Source organism: Alosa sapidissima, chromosome 4 (assembly GCF_018492685.1).
Source record: "Alosa sapidissima isolate fAloSap1 chromosome 4, fAloSap1.pri, whole genome shotgun sequence".
NCBI lineage: Eukaryota > Metazoa > Chordata > Actinopteri > Clupeiformes > Clupeidae > Alosa > Alosa sapidissima.
The window spans coordinates 1507184-1525103 of record NC_055960.1 but is presented as its reverse complement, the minus strand read 5'-3'; the positions used below and the strand labels follow the sequence as shown (position 1 = coordinate 1525103).

General features: G+C 37.7%; 1 protein-coding gene across 6 annotated transcripts in view; it reads right to left on the bottom strand.

Annotated features, from left to right (window-relative positions):
• The window catches only part of usp48 (ubiquitin specific peptidase 48), a 228428-nt gene that overhangs the window by 72657 nt on the left and 137851 nt on the right, over positions 1–17920 (bottom strand). For 3 of the 6 annotated variants that reach the window (XR_006031174.1, XM_042088884.1, XM_042088886.1), the window contains exons 14-17: positions 12719–12833; positions 4433–4575; positions 372–434; positions 43–120 (exon numbers count right to left, since the gene is read on the bottom strand). Coding sequence is in view for 5 of the 6 variants with exons in the window: in XM_042088884.1 (XP_041944818.1) it covers positions 43–120; positions 372–434; positions 4433–4575; positions 12719–12833 (399 nt within the window). In the remaining variant the exon portion in view is untranslated. The remainder of the gene's footprint in view (positions 1–42; positions 121–371; positions 435–4432; positions 4576–12718; positions 12834–17920) is intronic. The other 3 variants (XM_042088888.1, XM_042088885.1, XM_042088889.1) reach the window with 3 other exon arrangements.

Sequence of the window (17920 nt, the reverse complement as noted above, 5' to 3'; positions counted from 1 at the left end):
GTAAAATTTCTGCATTGCAATTAAGTGTGTGCAGATATCTACCATGAGGACAGAGGATGTCTTCATTGATGGTCTTCATGCCCTCAGTATCCATGTCTTCTCTGTCTGTCGTCTTTGCACCTGTATTGTAAACACATACAATCCGTCAAAGAATAGATAGAATGGATGAACAGAGTATTTTACCCTTTTCTTTAATAACAGGTTATTGCCACTTTGGTCTGTCAAAAACATACTCGGATGCTATTTTATGGCAGTAAAATATCATGAAGACCTTGTGGTTATTTTTCCATACTCTCCCATTTTACTTTAGAATTAAGGCAGACTTCTACAATAGCTGTGGGTTATCTAAAATAGAATAGAAACCACCTTACTTTTGCTGTTGCAGAAAAGTGGAGCATGGACTTTCTCATAAACTTGATGAATGCCATTAAAATCTACTGAGAACACAATTGTGTCTGACTTTAATTGTGGGGGAAAAAAAGAGTTTGGAGAACTACAGTGGGTTCATTCGCGCTTTCCGTGATTCACGCAGCTGCGTGATATGTACAACATATTGCCACGAGGTGGCAGCTTAAGTCCGCTATAGCATTGCCGGTAAAAGTCCGCTATAGCATTGTCGGTAAACAGGGCATTGATTGATACTGTAAGCTACAGAACGATACTAAAGATCACCACGTTGAAGTCATACAGTAGACTAGGCTAAATCAGAGCCTACTTTTTTTTATCAAGCTGGGGCCAGAGATGATGACCTTTGACGAACAGTTTAGGCCTACTGAAAATGAGCGTTCAGTGAACACATAAAACCGCGAGTTTGTTAGCTAACAGAAATGTAGTGATTGTGACACTCAGGCCTATGAAGTATAAGTCTGTCTGCAAACGGGACATTCTAAAACGCTTAACGTGAAAAAGCTTAATGTGACTTAAGGTCAGAAAACAACGATCAATCACCAAATTTCTCATGGCCATATCTTGTCATGCCTGTCCATATCTTCAAACTAAACTGAAATCCAACGATTATAGAAAATATCTCACATTAACATTTTCTTCTTCATTGGCACCAATGGCGAGAAAAAGGCTTAACGTGGTTTAATGTACCTAAACAACAATCAATGATTGCCAAATTTATCTTTCATATTGCTCCTCATAAGGACATAAAACTGTCAAAATATCAAACCCAAAGTCCAATTATTATGGATGTTATCTGACATTAAACGTTTCAGCCTATATTAAAAGGAAAAAGCTTAACGTGATTCAATGTACCTAAACAACGCTCAGTGATCACCAAATTTCTCTCATATATTGCTCATCATAACCACTTAAAACTATAAAAATATCGAACCCAAAGTCCAATTATTATGGACATTACCTGACATTAAGCGTTTTATAAGACTATGACATGAAATGACATGCATGAAAATTCACTGTACTGTTCTTCCTAGGCTTCTTCTTCTTCTTTTTCTTCTTATTCTTTTTCTAACGCAGTTAATGCAGCTTTAACCGTTTAACGTAGAAACTTCATTCAAACTATGTTACGTAGGTCTTACTTAGGACATCTGGGCTTTGTATTTTTCCTCTTTGAAACTTTTTAAACTATTAATAAAAAACTATTCAAAATTTCCCCATAGACTTAACATTGGCCTGATGACATCACAATAGGCTAATTAACTTGATTTGCACCTGTATCAACTTCCAACTGCTCAACTAAGCCCCATCAAAGAGCCAGTTAAACTGATTGATTGATTAATTAAACTATTAATTAAAAACTATTAGGCCTTTATGACATCACAGCAATTAGAATCTTGTGCCAGGTGGCCAGGCCACCTGCATCAACTGTCAGTTTCTCAGGCTTTAAGCATAGTCTCCTTCTCTTAAGACTAGCCTACACATCCTGTTCAACTGTTCAGTCATTCCAACTATTTTAAACCTCATCTACCTAGCAAATAATTTAACCATTTAATATCCACCTATTTAACTGTTCAGTCATTCCAACTATATTAAACCTCATCTACCTAGCAAATAATTTAACCATTTAAACTATCCACCTATTTAACTGTTCAGTCATTCCAACTATATTAAACCTCATCTACCTAGCAACCAACATAGCAACCACCTCAAGTACCCTAGCAACAGCCTAGCAACCATGTCATATACCCCAGCAACAGCCTAGCAACCACTTCCACAGTTACAACCTAGCAACCAACATAGCAATCAATGAGTTTAACCTAGCAACCAGCATAGCAACCACCACAACTGAGCTAGCAACAGCCTAGCAACCACCTTAAGTACCCTAGCAACAGCCTACCAAACATGTCAAATACCCTAGCAACAGCCAAGCAACCACCACAATGTCAGCCTAGCAACCACCACAATGTCAACCTAGCAACCACCATAGCAACCAACAGGATTACCCAAGCAACCAGCATAGCATCCACTTAATTTGGCATAACAACCAACATATGTACCCTAGCAACACTATTGCAACTATATCGGCATTATTTGTTTTTTTCTCTGCATGATATTTTACATATTATTTTTTGCATTTTCATGCACTGTATTTCCTTCAGGAAATGCTTTTCTAGTTATGGATGTTATCTTGCATTAAGCGTTTCTGATTCAATGAGGCCTATATTAAAAGGAAAAAGCTTAACGTGATTCAATGTACCTAAACAACGCTCAGTGATCACCACATTTCGCTCATATATTGTTCATCATAACCACTTAAAACTATAAAAATATCGAACCCAAAGTCCAATTATTATGGACGTTATCTGACATTAAGTGTTTCTACTTCATTGAGGCCTATATTAAAAGGAAAAAGCTTAACGTGGTTCAATGTACCTAAACAACGCTCAGTGATCAGTCACCAAATTTATCTCATATATTGCTCCTCATAAGCACATAAAACTGTCAAAAAAATCGAACCCAAAGTCCAATTTTTATGGACGTTATCTGACATTAAGCGTTTCTGCTTCATTGAGGTCTATTGAAAGGAAAAAGCTTAACATGGTTTAATGTACCTAAACAACGATCAGTGATCACCAAATTTCTATATTGCTCATCATAAGCACTTAACACCATTACATTCCAAATGCACATTCTTAATAGACATTCTCTGTTACCATTTTAAATCCGCATTCTCTGCAAACATTCTAAATGGCTAAACGCCATTTCAAGTAACCATTCTCCATTAAATTCTAAATACACATTCTAAGTCAACATTCTTCATATTCTCTGACTAACTATTTAGCCACAGTGAAGAAGAGTGGCGTTTTGGACGTTAGCTACACAGGAATGCTATTAGATCCTGAGTTTTTATTCCTTTTAGACCTTTAGAATATGAAGAATGTTGATGATGATATATATTAGGGGTGTAACGGTACACAGAATTCACAGTTCGGTTCATAAAACTGAAAATAGGCCTACAGCATCTCTTATTTCTGAAAGTGCAAATTACATAGAATAATGATTTTTTTTTAAATCCACTTAAGCAAGACCGTCAACATCCGTGTTTAGTTGTATATGGAAGGGTCTACAATTTGCCTCAACATTTTTTAGTGTGTGTACAGTAATAATCTACTGTGAAAATAAACAGTAATAATAACTGAAAATATCACACTATTTTGCCTTCTTTTAAAAAACGAAATTGCTCCTTTCTTTTTAGAAACAGACTACAACTAGAAGTCACGTGACTTTACCCTTCGACGTTAACTCACCGTGGCATGGTTTGTTTATTAGCCTGGTTAGCGTTGACACTTTCTTTTACTGTCTACTGCACTTAACACTGCCAGCTCCTCATGTGAGAAGTTACAAGTTACCCTATCATAAAGGTAATTACCACGAGATTTACATAGCTTTCTGTCATTATGAAATCATTTTAAGCCATAGGTTTTGGCCCTATTTGTATGTGTATTAGGGCTAGGATAAACAATTATTTTTTAAACAATTAATCTAGCGATTATTTTTTCGATGCATCGATTAATCCAACGATTCATTTTTTCAGTCCGATTCGATTAACGGTTCGTACTACTTCTCCTTGGGACAAGCACTTTTGAGTCTTGCCCAGTTTATTTTGTGTTGTTTCAGTTGTCCTACTACAAACTGCACAGGGATCCGCCTCAGGAAAATAATTTTGGAGTCCCCAGTTCTACAACCCCAATTCCAAAAAAGTTGGGATGCTGTGTGAAATGTAAATAAAATCAGAATCTGCTAAAATCTTTGAAATAATTGCGTTGACTTTATGGCCACACTCCTATGGCCTATGATTAATGGGGATTAATAGGCAATACATCAATTCAACTGAACTTAATTGAATTGAAAAAGTAACTTTTGTGTAACTTGGTTATGTGTTGATTGGATATAAACATAACCATTGGCCAGTGGCACTCCAAATCCCCAAAAGCTTTACCTATGCCAGAAAACTCCCAAGAAGTACCTTTGCTCACAATGATGTTGGAGCGATCACCATTGGTCTTGTGGTCACCATGCTTAGTATGCTCCTCATCCTCTTCCATCTGCTCGAATGCCAGCTGCTTCCAGATGCGTAGAGACAGTTTGCCTACCCAAAACCCTTTACCACTGGGAAACAATAGAAGGATTGTATTACATTATTTTATTCAGCAAGTTACACATCACAACCCTCCAAAAGTTTGGAACCTGTCTTGGAAAACATAATTATAGTGGATGGAATCCACTATCTTGAAATCTCCTGGTTTCTTCTTCTTCTTCTTCTTCTTATTATTATAACCATTTTTTCTTTTTACCTTTTCAAAAATTAATGCGACTCTAACCGCTTAACGTACAGACATGTTGAAATAACCGTTTTGTAGATCTGGAGTTGGACAACAGAGTAACTTTTTCAGATTTTCTTAAAAGTTTATACTTTTTGAGAAATACGGAATTAAAAATGGTAAAAAGCTAATTTTTCCCCCATAGACTTGAATGGCTGTGATGTCATAATGGCCTAAAGCCAGCTGCGCTCGTTAAGCTCCCAGAGTAGTTCCCGGGCTAATTAGAACACTGGCACAGGTGTCACCTGTGAATCAAACTGTCTCAGCTTCTAATGCATACAATCTGGTGCTCTCTAAAACTACACATCCTGTTTAAGTGTTTCCCTTGTGTCAATAAAAGTCACAGCCATATCTCATGCTTTGCGCATTATATCTCCAGAACGGTTTGACGCATATGCTTCAAATTTGGTACAAGTGTTTGTATGGACTCAAAGATGAAGTGAGTTGATGTTGGAGGTCAAAGGTCAAGTCAATGAACACTCTAAGTGCAATATCCATGATCTAAAAAGATCATGTAGGAAAGCTGAGAGAACATGGAGAAAAACTAAGTTACAGGTTCACCGTGCCATTCTAAAAGAAAAAATTGCAAATTATAATAGAGCTATTCGGAATGAGAGGAGGAACCACTTCTCTAAGGTAATTGCTGAAAACAGTGGAAACTCTAGGGTGTTGTTCTCTACCATTGATAGGCTATTGCATCAAACACCTTTTGATACACTCAGTCAGGCATCCTCTCTAAGATGCGAAGAATTTGCAGACTTCTTCAAAAACAAAGTCATTTCTATAAGGGAGGCTATTGGTAACACAAGTAATATGTTTGATAGTACACCCAAAAACAGCCCCCCAAAATTAAGGTCCTTTAGCACTATTACTCAATCTGAGCTTGGTAAAATTATAACTCAAACCGGCTCCTCAACATGTGTTTTAGATCCAATCCCTACTACATTCCTCAAAAAAGTATATGATGGCTTAGCTCCCTTTTTTCTCAAGGTAATAAATACCTCATTAGAAACAGGTATACTGCTTTTAAAACCGCTGTTGTGAAACCTTTACTTAAAAAGTCAAATCTTGACCATACCAATCTGAGCAACTACAGGCCTATATCAAATCTATCGTTTTTGAGCAAAGTACTTGAAAAAGTTGTTTGTAATCAGTTAAATACCTTCCTCAATGAAAACAGTATCCTTGAAAAATTCCAATCAGGTTTTAGATCAAATCACAGCACAGAAACGGCTCTAGTAAAAATAGTCAATGATCTCAGACTAGCTACCGACTCAAACAAAGTCTCAATCCTTATTCTTCTGGATTTGAGTGCGGCATTTGACACAATTGATCATAGCATCCTAATTCACCGCCTTGCGAAGTGGGTGGGTCTCTCTGATAATGCTCTAAACTGGTTTCAAACCTACATTACTGGCAGAGATTTTTATATCAGTCTAGGAGATCATGTATCTGAAAAACATGACTTGCCTTTTGGTGTGGCCCAGGGGAGCTGCCTTGGTCCCCTGCTATTTTCTCTATATATGCTTCCATTGGGAAACGTCATAAGTCAGCATAATGTAAACTTCCACAGCTACGCAGATAATACCCAATTGTATCTTTCTGTGGAGCCAACTAACCCAGATGGCCTTTGCTCCCTCACTGCATGCCTAACCTCCATTAATCAGTGGATGAGCAAAAACTTTTTGAAACTAAATGATGACAAAACAGAGGTACTTCTGGTTGGACCAAAACTAAAGCGAGATATTATTCTTAGTAATCTGGGGAATTTGGCACACCAGGTCAAACCAAAAGTAACAAGCCTCGGTGTCATCTTAGATGCAGAGTTAAGTTTTAAGCCCCATATCAGTAAAGTTACTCAGACAGCCTATTTCCACTTGAGAAACATTGCCAAAGTGCGGCCCTTTTTAACTCAACAAGATGCAGAAAAACTAATTCACACCTTTATCACTAGCAGGTTAGACTACTGCAATGCACTTTTCACTGGTCTTCCCAAAAAACATCTAAAAGAAACTGGCACTCATACAGAACTCTGCGGCTAGACTTTTAACTAAGAAGAGAGAACACATCACCCCTGTGTTGGCTGAACTGCACTGGCTCCCTATTTCCTATAGAATTGATTTTAAGGTTATGTTAATTACTTACAAAGCTCTGAATGGCATAGCACCTTCATATATCTCTGAGCTTTTAATATCTTATCAACCACAAAGGAAACTTAGATCATCCAATTCTAATCTTTTAATCGTACCCAAAGTGCTCCACAAACAAAGTGGAGAAGCTGCGTTTATCCATTATGCCCCCAAACTATGGAACACCCTGCCTCTGTACATCAAGCAGGCGAGTTCAGTAAATATTTTTAAAAAAGATCTGAAAACATACCTGTACAGGAAAGCTTTTAGTTAACTCATCTTATCCTGTAGACTACATTTTCAGATTATTCTACATCTGCTACTATTGGAGGGCGCAGCCAGCCAGAAGTAGATGGGCTCCCCCTATTAAGTCAGGTTCTGCTCAAGGTTTCTTCCTGGAATATGGGAGTTTTTCCTTGCCACAGTTGCCATATGGCGTGCTTGTGGGGGGTAAGAGGGTTAAGGCTGCCAGTCTTAAGACGTCATTTTCTATATTTTTGATATGTTGCTGAGTATATCATAAACAGCAAAGAAAAATGATTGATAATGACTGACTGACTATTATTGTGTTACATGCTTCAAATGTAAAGCACTTTGAGCTGCATTCTGTGTATGAAAGGTGCTATACAAATAAAGCTTTATTTATTATTATATTATCTCAAGAATGCCTTGACATACATGCCTGAAATTTTTGTATGAGTATTTGTATGGATTCAAAGATGAAGTGAATTGATGTTGGAGGTCAAAGGTCAAGGTCAAAAACACCTTGAGTGTTATATCTCAAGAACGCCTTGACACACAAGGTCTTTTGGTACGAGGGTTTGTATGAACTCAAAGATTAAGTGATTTAATAATGTTTTTTTTTCCAGGAATTTCCCCACCAACATTAAGCCAGCAGCTTTCCATCCACTATTGTAATTCCTCTGGGATTACATTCTAGTTTCAACATAATATCAGCATGTTATGTAGGTTATTATCAGTGATTCCTCTCAATTTCCTTTAGCAGTGGGGGCATTGTGGAAACACAAAAACAGCCTTTGTTTGGTGAACAGAGTTGTAAATATCTGTCTCTATGGGCAATTTTGGCAATTCTCGGTCCTCTGCTTTTCAACATGCTCCCACTTCATTATTCAGCAGTACACTATTTCCCATCATTCATATGCCAATGACACACAATTATATATATATATATATATATATATATATATATATATATATATATATATATACATACATACATACATACACACACACACAGTTAAGAACAAAATTATTCATACCCCTGGCAAATATTGATGTAATATTGATTTTCTCTTGACCAATATGTTTGTTCTGACTGAAAATGACACTGCTACATGCCAAAAGGTTGCAATGTGACAATGTGGTAGAAACATGGAATCAAAAAAAAAAATCGTTTATCTTTTTTTTTTTTTTTTTACATTTTTATGAAAAATGGCATGTCCAAAATTATTCATACCTTTTTAAAATAATCAATGGAAACATCTTCATTTACCATCAAAGCTCTCGAAATGGTTCTTATAATACCTACCAAGCCTCTCCATGTCTCCACAATGATTTCAGACCCCACCTTTTTAGCAGCAATCTGGGTTTTGAGGCAGGAACGATTATTTGCCATCACTTTGGCCTTGTGCTAACTTTTTTGACTGATTGAGGTCTGGACTCTGGCTGGGCCACTCTAAAATGTTGACATTGTTCTTTGTTAACCATTTCTTGCCTTGTTTGGCTGTATGTTTTGGATCATTGTATGGTTTAATGGTCCAATGATGCCTATTGGGGCAGGTCTCTCTGAACACTGCCTGATCTTTTCCTCCAGAATCTCAGTGTAGCCTCTTGCTTTAGTTTTACCGTTTACTTTGAGAAGGTCACCAGAAGGTTTGAGAAGGTTGGCTGATCACTGTTATGCAGACGACACTCAACTTTACTTGTCTTTCCCACCTGATGACTCTAGCGTTTCCCACCCGATTTCTGCATGCCTTAAGGATATTTCAGCCTGGATGAAAGAACGGCACCTTCAGCTTAATCTCTCAAAAACTGAGTTTTTGGTGTTTCCAGCTAAAACAGTTATTCCCCAACAGATTAACATCCAGCTTGACTCAACTTCACTGACCCCAACTAGATCGGCACGTAACTTGGGCGTTGTAATTGATGACCGACTTAACTTCTCTGAGCATGTAGCTTCTATTGCAAAATCATGCCGGTTTATGCTTTACATTAGGAAGATCAGACCTTATCTGACACAAGATTCCACACAAGTTCTTGTTCAGACCATGGTCATCTCTAAACTGGACTATTGTAATTCACTATTAGCTGGCTTACCCGCTTGTGTAATAAGATCATTACAGCTGATTCAGAATGCTGGAGCACGCCTGGTCTTCAATCAGCCAAAGAGGACACATGCAACTCCTCTCCTAGTTAATCTCCATTGGCTCCCTATAGTATCCAGAATTAAATTTAAATCTATAGGACACTGACTGGATCTGCTCCTAGTTATTTTTTTAAATTTTTTTTTTTTATTTGTGGCCTTTTTTTTATGCCTTTAATGATAGTGACAGTGGAGAGTGACAGGAAGCGAATGGGCGAGAGAGCAGGGGTGGGATCCGGAAAGGACCACGGGGCGGGAATTGAACCCGGGTCGCTGGCGTACGGTGCAGGTGCCCCAGCCAGTTGCGCCACAGCTGGGGCCTGCTCCTAGTTATTTTAACTCAATAATCAAGCCTTACATCCCCAACCGCCCACTGCGGTCTTCTGATGAGCGTCTGTTATGTCGACCAGTCATAAAAACTAGGATTATTCAAGACTCTATTCCTCAGTGGTTCCATGTTGGTGGAATGAGTTGCCCAGTGCTCTCCGTTCCTGTGGTAGTTTTGGGTTGTTTAAGAGGGGTCTAAAGACATTCCTGTTCAACATGTACTTAGTTGTTTAAGCGCTTCTTATGTGTTATGGTTTGTATTGTTTTATTTTCATTAGGCTGTTGATTAATTTGACATTATTGTTTATTATTGATATTGTCCTTAATGTAGTCTTACCATGTCATTATTTATATATTACTGATTGAATGGACATTATTGTTTTATTATTGCTTTTCCCCTCATTTTCATTGCTTATTTTATTAGGCTATTGATTGAATTGATATTGCTGTTTATTAGTACTATTTTCCATATTATAGTTTGACCAACATTCTAATCTGTTCCCTGTTCAATTTTAAATATTATATTATTTTGTATTTGTGTGTTTGTCAATGTTTCAAATGAGCTTCTAATGCTAGACAAACACCTTTATTTTCAACGCGATCACCTTGTACCCAAACCATTTTGAAACTAAGGAGCCATTTGTCCTCCGTAGGGCTGGGATAAACTATTATTTTTTAAACGATTAATCTAGCGATTATTTTTCCGATGCATCGATTAATCTAACGATTCATTTTTTCAGTCCAATTCGATTTGATTATCTCCCCATTAATTGACTAATAAGAATTTATCCATGTTGTTTTACATATCTGAATGAAAAAACATGAATTCCTTAACATTGCAATGTATGTTTATTGCTCTTAAAATTCAAAAATAAAAGACTATACAAGTGCAAAGTAATGCATTCTTAGTCAGAGGTAGCATTCAATAAAGTTCAGTAGTGTATAGGTCTAATTGAGTGCCTGTCACTTTAAGACGTTAGTGAGGGAACCCTTGCAATTGTAATACTAACGCAATTAAAAGGCTGCTGATGTGTGGATGCAATTCATAACGTAGTTAGTTCAAATAACATGTTGTACTTCTCATTGGGACAAGCACTTTCGAGTATTGGAAAACACTTTTCCATTTGCATCAGGATTTTGCAAACATTCAGTGTCAGAGTCAATAAAATGCCCTGCGTCCTGATTGGCTCAACCATACAATCTCGTGCTGAAATCACTCTAAATGGAAGAGGTCCCAGATGGATGTGAGTGAAGCTAGGCGGAGCTAAGCGGAACGAAATTCATCTGGCGAGAGTCAGGTTAAATAAAATGAGCCCTGCATTAGTAACGAAATTGACAAGCAGCTGTAAGTAAGCATGCTAAATATGACATCCAAACAGTATTCTAACGTTAGCTTTGAGATACTGCTTGATTGCATAACTTAACTAAGTTTAGTCTCCTCAATGTACTATGTTGTGATAAGACCTTAGCAGATTTAACTTGACTGCAGCAGTTTTGAACAAATTTGCACAGCATGGTCATGATGCTAAGCGGATTTAATAGCAATTTAGCCAGCCGTGTTCTATGCAATGCTTCTATGTGGCAACAACAATCCTTCAACAGTTGTGAATATTTTGTGTTAAATGCACATGCAGAGGAGGGGCAGTGGGCTCGTTACAAGAGAGCACGGGCGGGGCAGGGTAAGGCTGTGTGCGTAAAAAGTGCAGCTCAATGAAAGGATTTTATCTTATCTTTAATTTAAATAGTACAACATAGAACATCAATGTGTGACGGCCGATTTTGATTTCGTGGCGCCCCACCACAGATTAGTCAACGTATTGGAAACACTGAAGGTGTAAAATTCAAAATATTTGGCAGCATGCGTTTTGGGTCTGACAAATCGATGCGCATATTTTGCGTCGACATATTTTTTGCGTCAACGTCATCGATTACGTCGATGCGTTGTCCCAGCCCTAGTCCTCCGATTACATACAAGCTCCTTGGCGCCGCGTTAGCAGGACTCAGGCTAATTAGGCTCGGTGGTCGGTCAAGAACATTTTTAGTTTTCGTCATCCCTAGTGTGTGAGCATGTGTACTGTGTATGTGTGTGCCTGTGTATGTATGTGTGTGTATTTCTGTGTGTGTGTGTGTGTGTGTGTGTGTGTGTACACGTGTGCATGTGTGCGTGTGTGCCTGTGTCTTTATGTGTGTGTGTGTGTGTGTGTTGTTGGTTGGGTGTATTTGTGCATGCCTGTACGTGTGTGTGCATTTATACTGTGTGTGTGTGTGTGTGTGTGTGTGTGTGTGTGTGTGTGTGTGTGTGCGCGCATGTTTTTATGTGTGTATGCGTGTGTGTGTGTGCCTGTACGTGTGTGTTCGTGTGTAGCTGATATTGCCCCCCATAAAAGGAATTCCACGAAACTTGGCATGCATTTAATTTCATTTCATGCAGTTCTGCATTTACAACGCATCATTTTTGCCTTTTCATTTTTAACTTGGTGGCGCTACACCTCAAATGAGTGGATACGGGATGTGTTGACATGGCCCCAGGAGACCAACATACCAAAATAATTTGGTCACCCTAGGCCCTACGGTTCTCAAGATATTCACAGAAAACTGTGTCCGGCCATCTACAAGCCGATTGGTGTAGTCACTAAATGTACACATATATTAATTTATTGTATAGACCCCATGAACGGAATTCCACAAACATAGCATGCATTCAGAGGGTGTCATAATGATCCTGCACTTCAAATTTCGTGCAAATTTTAACCTGTCAGCTAAAGATAGGCCCTACGGTTCTCGAGATATTCACAGAAAACTGTCCGGCTTACCCTCCTTTCAGGGGGCCCGGTGCGGCGGGTGGGCAACGGATCTAAACTAAATGCAATGGTTCCGTGTCACCCTTGTGGGGCAACATACCCACCAAGTTTCGTGCAGCCCGGTCTTTCAGTGTCCCGGGAATCGGGACAAATTTACTGAAGAAAAAAAAAAATCCGGAAGACAAAAAAACTGACTAAACCTTTATGCTACGCTAGCAGCGGTCATAATAAATATTCATACCATAACATTCATAGCAGTCATCTCATTTTCAATGATGCTTCACTTGATACCTTGGTGGTGGTGCTTTGATGAGGTTGGACATCTCCTTGTAGTCCTCTGTTAGCTGATTCTTCAACCGCAGAACTTGGCAGCGCTGCATGACACACTCTCTACACAGGGATGAACCTGCCAAAAAAGGTCAAAGGTCACTGAGAAGTCTTGGTCAATGAGCAATGTCACATGGCCTTATTAAACCAGTATGTTTGCACAAAAACAAACAAATATCATAAATACATAAACATTTGAAACCAAATTTCCCAATGATTAGTGTGGTAGCGCTTTACAGTTTGGTAATAAAAGTTTGGTACAAATCATAGTTACAACAAAACATAACTTACACAAACCCACAAATTACAACATAAAATACTAGCTTACTTTTACTTGAAGAAAAAAAAAAAGATTATCTAGAGGGCAGTTAACATTAATGCATTTTAAGTTAATTGAAACAGTTTATGGACATTCCTTAGTATTCTATTTGGGTCATTCCATGTCTAATCGGACAAAATCCAGGAAATGAGTTGCTGCACTGTCTCAGATTTTTCTCAAAATGTATTTAACTAATATTTAGGTACCAAAACGAAGACCTGTAAAATATGTTTTTTAAATTCCAATGTTTTCTTATTTTTCTTCACCCGTCATTTTGTACTGCATCATGTTTATACTCTCAGAAATGCCTTAGCTTGGAGGCCATATTTAGGCACACTGCAAAAACTGCTTATCTAATAAAAATCTAACCAAGTGTTATTAATGTAATATCAAGATTGGTTTTGATTGTTTTCAGTATAAAGAGACTAACCTAGCGCTTTCTCATAATATTATTTGACTTAAATTAAGAATAGTTTGACTTATTTCAAGACATTTTAACCTGAAAACAAGCAAATTTGGCTGCCAGTGCGTCCATCCGCTGGTTTGGTCTCTTCATACTTATAACAATACCAAATAGATGTGTATGATCTTAACATAAGATTAATGACATTTGGTTAGATTTTATTTTTTGCAGTGCATTAATATCCTAAAAAGTATTATTCATAACCTGTCCAGACTTTGTAGTATGGAAGACCTGTTCTCAGTATGATTGGACCTTTAAAAGTTTGCACTTGTAAACTTTTTGTTTGTATCCACATGGCATAAATCATTATTTTGTCTGCAAATACAACACTTTATTAATGTTGAGTCAATATTTGAGGTCTCCGCAACAAATGCACATGAAGAATTTAAGGATAAAAAAAGGTGTGATCACTCAGAGATGCCTGCTTGACACGCCCACTTGCCTAAATGCGTGCAAGGAGCATGGAGAGTGGGAGCAGTCCACACAGACACAAAACTTTATTATTTTAATAAAGTATCGATTCTAAAAACATCAGAAATCGTATCGTTTTTTTGCGTGAAGGCATTGTGATACCTTTCTAGTATCGATAAACCATGCAAAACTACTAAGCATCCAGTATTTACAGCATTCCTCAGTTGCAAAGTGGATGCTGTAAGTGTAAGGGGTAAGCCGTTCAGTGTTCATAGTGTTTTGCACAATACAGTCATGTAATGTAAACAATTATCTATGCTCAATACCATCATTTAATGTAAACAATTATCTCAACATAGCGTTATTGTCATTCGACAATAAGTGAAAACAATTTCAGAACTAATAATTGTACAACACAAATTCTGAAAAAGTTGGGACGCTTTGAAAAAAGGGAATAAAAAAGGATTACAAATCATGTCAACCCTATATTTAAATGAGAAAATAGTTCAAAGACAACATTAAAAAGGCCCCAACTGTAGCCATTTTAAAATCTAGACTTAACCCTTAGAACCCGATTGACGCAAAGTGCGTCAAAAAACACACCCTTTCTTCTCTTACATTGCTCCGCAACTGTTCATCGGAGCGAGATGAAACCTTTATTGCGTGACAAAGCAGAAGTGGGGCTTTCCAAAGAGACCAGGCACTTGTCTGTACATTAAAAGTATAAAAATTTAAACAAATCATGAAATTAAATCAAATTGCATCATATTTACAGTCTATACTTCTCTGCGTTCACCTGCGCACCCATTACTCTCGTTTAAATTACCCGCGAACCCGTGCACGCATAGATATGGCAAGCATATCAGATGAAAGAGGAGACACAGGGCTATCCATTGGTACCACGTATGTCGATCCTTCTGGCTTATGGAAACAGACAAAGTGACAGCAAAATAATAACGTCATGTACAAATACCAACGCTGCACACCCATTACTCTCGTTTAAATTACTCGCGGACCTGTGATCGGATAGATATGCCACGCATGTCAGATGAAAGAGGACACAGAGCTATCATTTGGTACCAAGTACATCCTTCTGGGTTATAAAACAGACAAAGTGACGGCAAAATAATAACTTCATATAGCTCGACTTACCTCACGTTTTTGTCTGTTTTTGTGGCAAAGCATGTTTATAATCCAACACTATTGTGTGTTTCTCTATGGCAAAGAATGTTCATAATCCAGTTTTGAGATCCTAGCAAATTCCTGCATGGCATCCAATTCAAGGCTCACATTGCATCCCAATTTGTTCGACAAAAAAAACAACCTTTTTTGCCTTTACTTTGTTCATGGCAATGCAGTAAAAAGTTGCAGAGAATCATGAGGCACACACAGGCTAACACTTAAACTCGGGTGAAGTCAGATCAGTTCGTGTCACAGATATGGAGCGCAGAAAGGTCATTTTTAATCACTAAATAAAAAAATGCCATTTATTTCTGTAAGGCGCACAACACATATGTCTGTAAATTGCTCAGCCCCAGAGAATCCCTCCACCATGGCAATGGTGTTGCCAGATTCAGGACAGTCTGCCCTACACTTGCTGTGGTGAGATACATGTCAAAATATAAGAATTTTTATAATACGCTTTTTATATTTTCATTCTTTCAATCAATGCTAGTACTAATACATTAAATTATTGTAGATCTGCTGAAAAAACAATATATAATACGTATGTGTGGCACTTACCATGACCAGAATAAATCTGTATGAATAAAGGTAGTGAAAATGCCCTAAAAACATCTTGGGGTTCTAAGGGTTAAGACCAAACTGTTCCCAGATGCTTTTTACTAACTGCACTAGTGTTGTCATTGTCACGATACCAAAACCAAAGTTTTGATACCGATACCAAGTCAAGAATTGTGATTTCGATACTTCTTCGATACTTTTTAAAAAATGTATTTGATTTGGGGGCCCCACCACCTTGACATCATCATCAGTAATATTGAATATACTGTAGTGTGATTATTCACACCAGTGGCCATCCCAGATTCTGCTTGATTCTCTCCACACAAACATACATGGAAAATGATGGCTTATGTCATATTTCATATATTCTGCATAATTACTAGTAAATATATTTAGCAATTTGAAAACTATTCTAAAACTATAACTATTTTTAAACTATTACACTTAGGCATATCTTTAATGTGGTGTTCTAGGTCTAATTGAGTGCACATTGGTGATGTGTAGGTGTAATTGAGTGCCTGTCACTTTAAGAGATACATGAGAGTAATTGACCTTGTCTCACGGTTTTAGTCTAGTGAATAAAAGTTGAACATAGCACATAAGGATATGTGGATGCAATTAATTAAGTTTTGTATGTCATTAGATAAAATAAATGTTCAAAAAATGTACAAGTCGAAGAAAATCTTTCTGGGATCATAGAAGAGATAAGTGTCTTGCAATGTTCATTAATGATTTTAGCGAGCACCATTGTCAAAGGTTACCTGAGCTAGCGGGATAGTTAGCAAGGATCTCTCTTCAGATGTAAAAGTTTGCGATGGTTGCTTAGCCTATTTCTAAATTACATTGAACCCAAATAGTAGGCCTAAATGACCAAAATCTAGCCTATTATTATGTGTTACCATAGCATCACTTGAACTAGCAGCCATGTCTCGCTGTTTATAGCACGACAGCTGCGCTTACGTACGTGTGAGGAGAAAAGACGCACAGTGACAGGTTAAGGGAGGAGGCGCTAGAAGCATGCCTTGTGCACACACGTTACTTCAAAAGAACACGGTCATTCTCAAAAGTATCGATACTAATAAAATTAGGCATCGTGACATTTTTAATTTCAGGGTATTGCAATACTTTTGTAGTATCGGAGCACCGTGCAACACTAAACTGCACTGAGTTATAATTTCTGAATATGTCTTGACAATTATTCTACCTTGTGTCTTTTATTTGGTCTTTTTAATAATAATAATAATAATAATAATAATAATAATAAGCTTTATTTGTATAGCACCTTTCATACACAGAATGCAGCTCAAAGTGCTTTACATTTGAAGCATGTAACACAATAATAGTCAGTCAGTCATCAATCACTTTTCTTCATTGCTGGGGCCGTTTATGATCCACTCAGCAACATATCAAAAATATAGAAAATAACATGTCATAAGACTGGCAGCCCCCCATAAGCACGCCATATGGCAACTGTGGCAAGGAAAAACTCCCATATTCCAGGAAGAAACGTTGAGCAGAACCTGACTTAATAAGGGGAGCCCATCTGCTTCTGGCTGGCTGCGCCCTCCAATGGCAGCAGATGTAGAATAATCTGAAAAGGTAGTCTACAGGATAAGATGAGTTAACTAAAAGCTTACCTGTACAGGTATGTTTTCAGATCTTTTTTAAAAATATTTACTGAACTCGCCTGCTTGATGTACAGAGGCAGGGTGTTCCATAGTTTGGGGGCATAATGGATAAAAGGAGCTTCTCCACTTTGCTTGTGGAGCACTTTGGGTACGATTAAAAGATTAGAATTTGATGATCTAAGTTTCCTTTGTGGTTGATAAGATACTAAAAGCTCAGAGATATATGAAGGTGCTATGCCATTCAGAGCTTTGTAAGTAATTAACATAACCTTAAATCAATTATATAGGAAATAGGGAGCCAGTGCAGTTCAGCCAACACAGGGTTAATGTGTTCTCTCTTCTTGGTCTTAGTTAAAAGTCTAGCCGCAGAGTTCTGTATGAGTGCCAATTTCTTTAGATGTTTTTTGGGAAGACCAGTGAAAAGTGCATTGCAGTAGTCTAACCTGCTAGTGATATAGGCATGAATTAGTTTTTCTGCATCTTGTTGAGTTAAAAAGGGCCGCACTTTGGCAATGTTTCTCTGGTGGAAATAGGCTGTCTGAGTAACTTTACTGATAGAGGGCTTAAAACTTAACTCTGCATCTAAGATGACACCGAGGCTT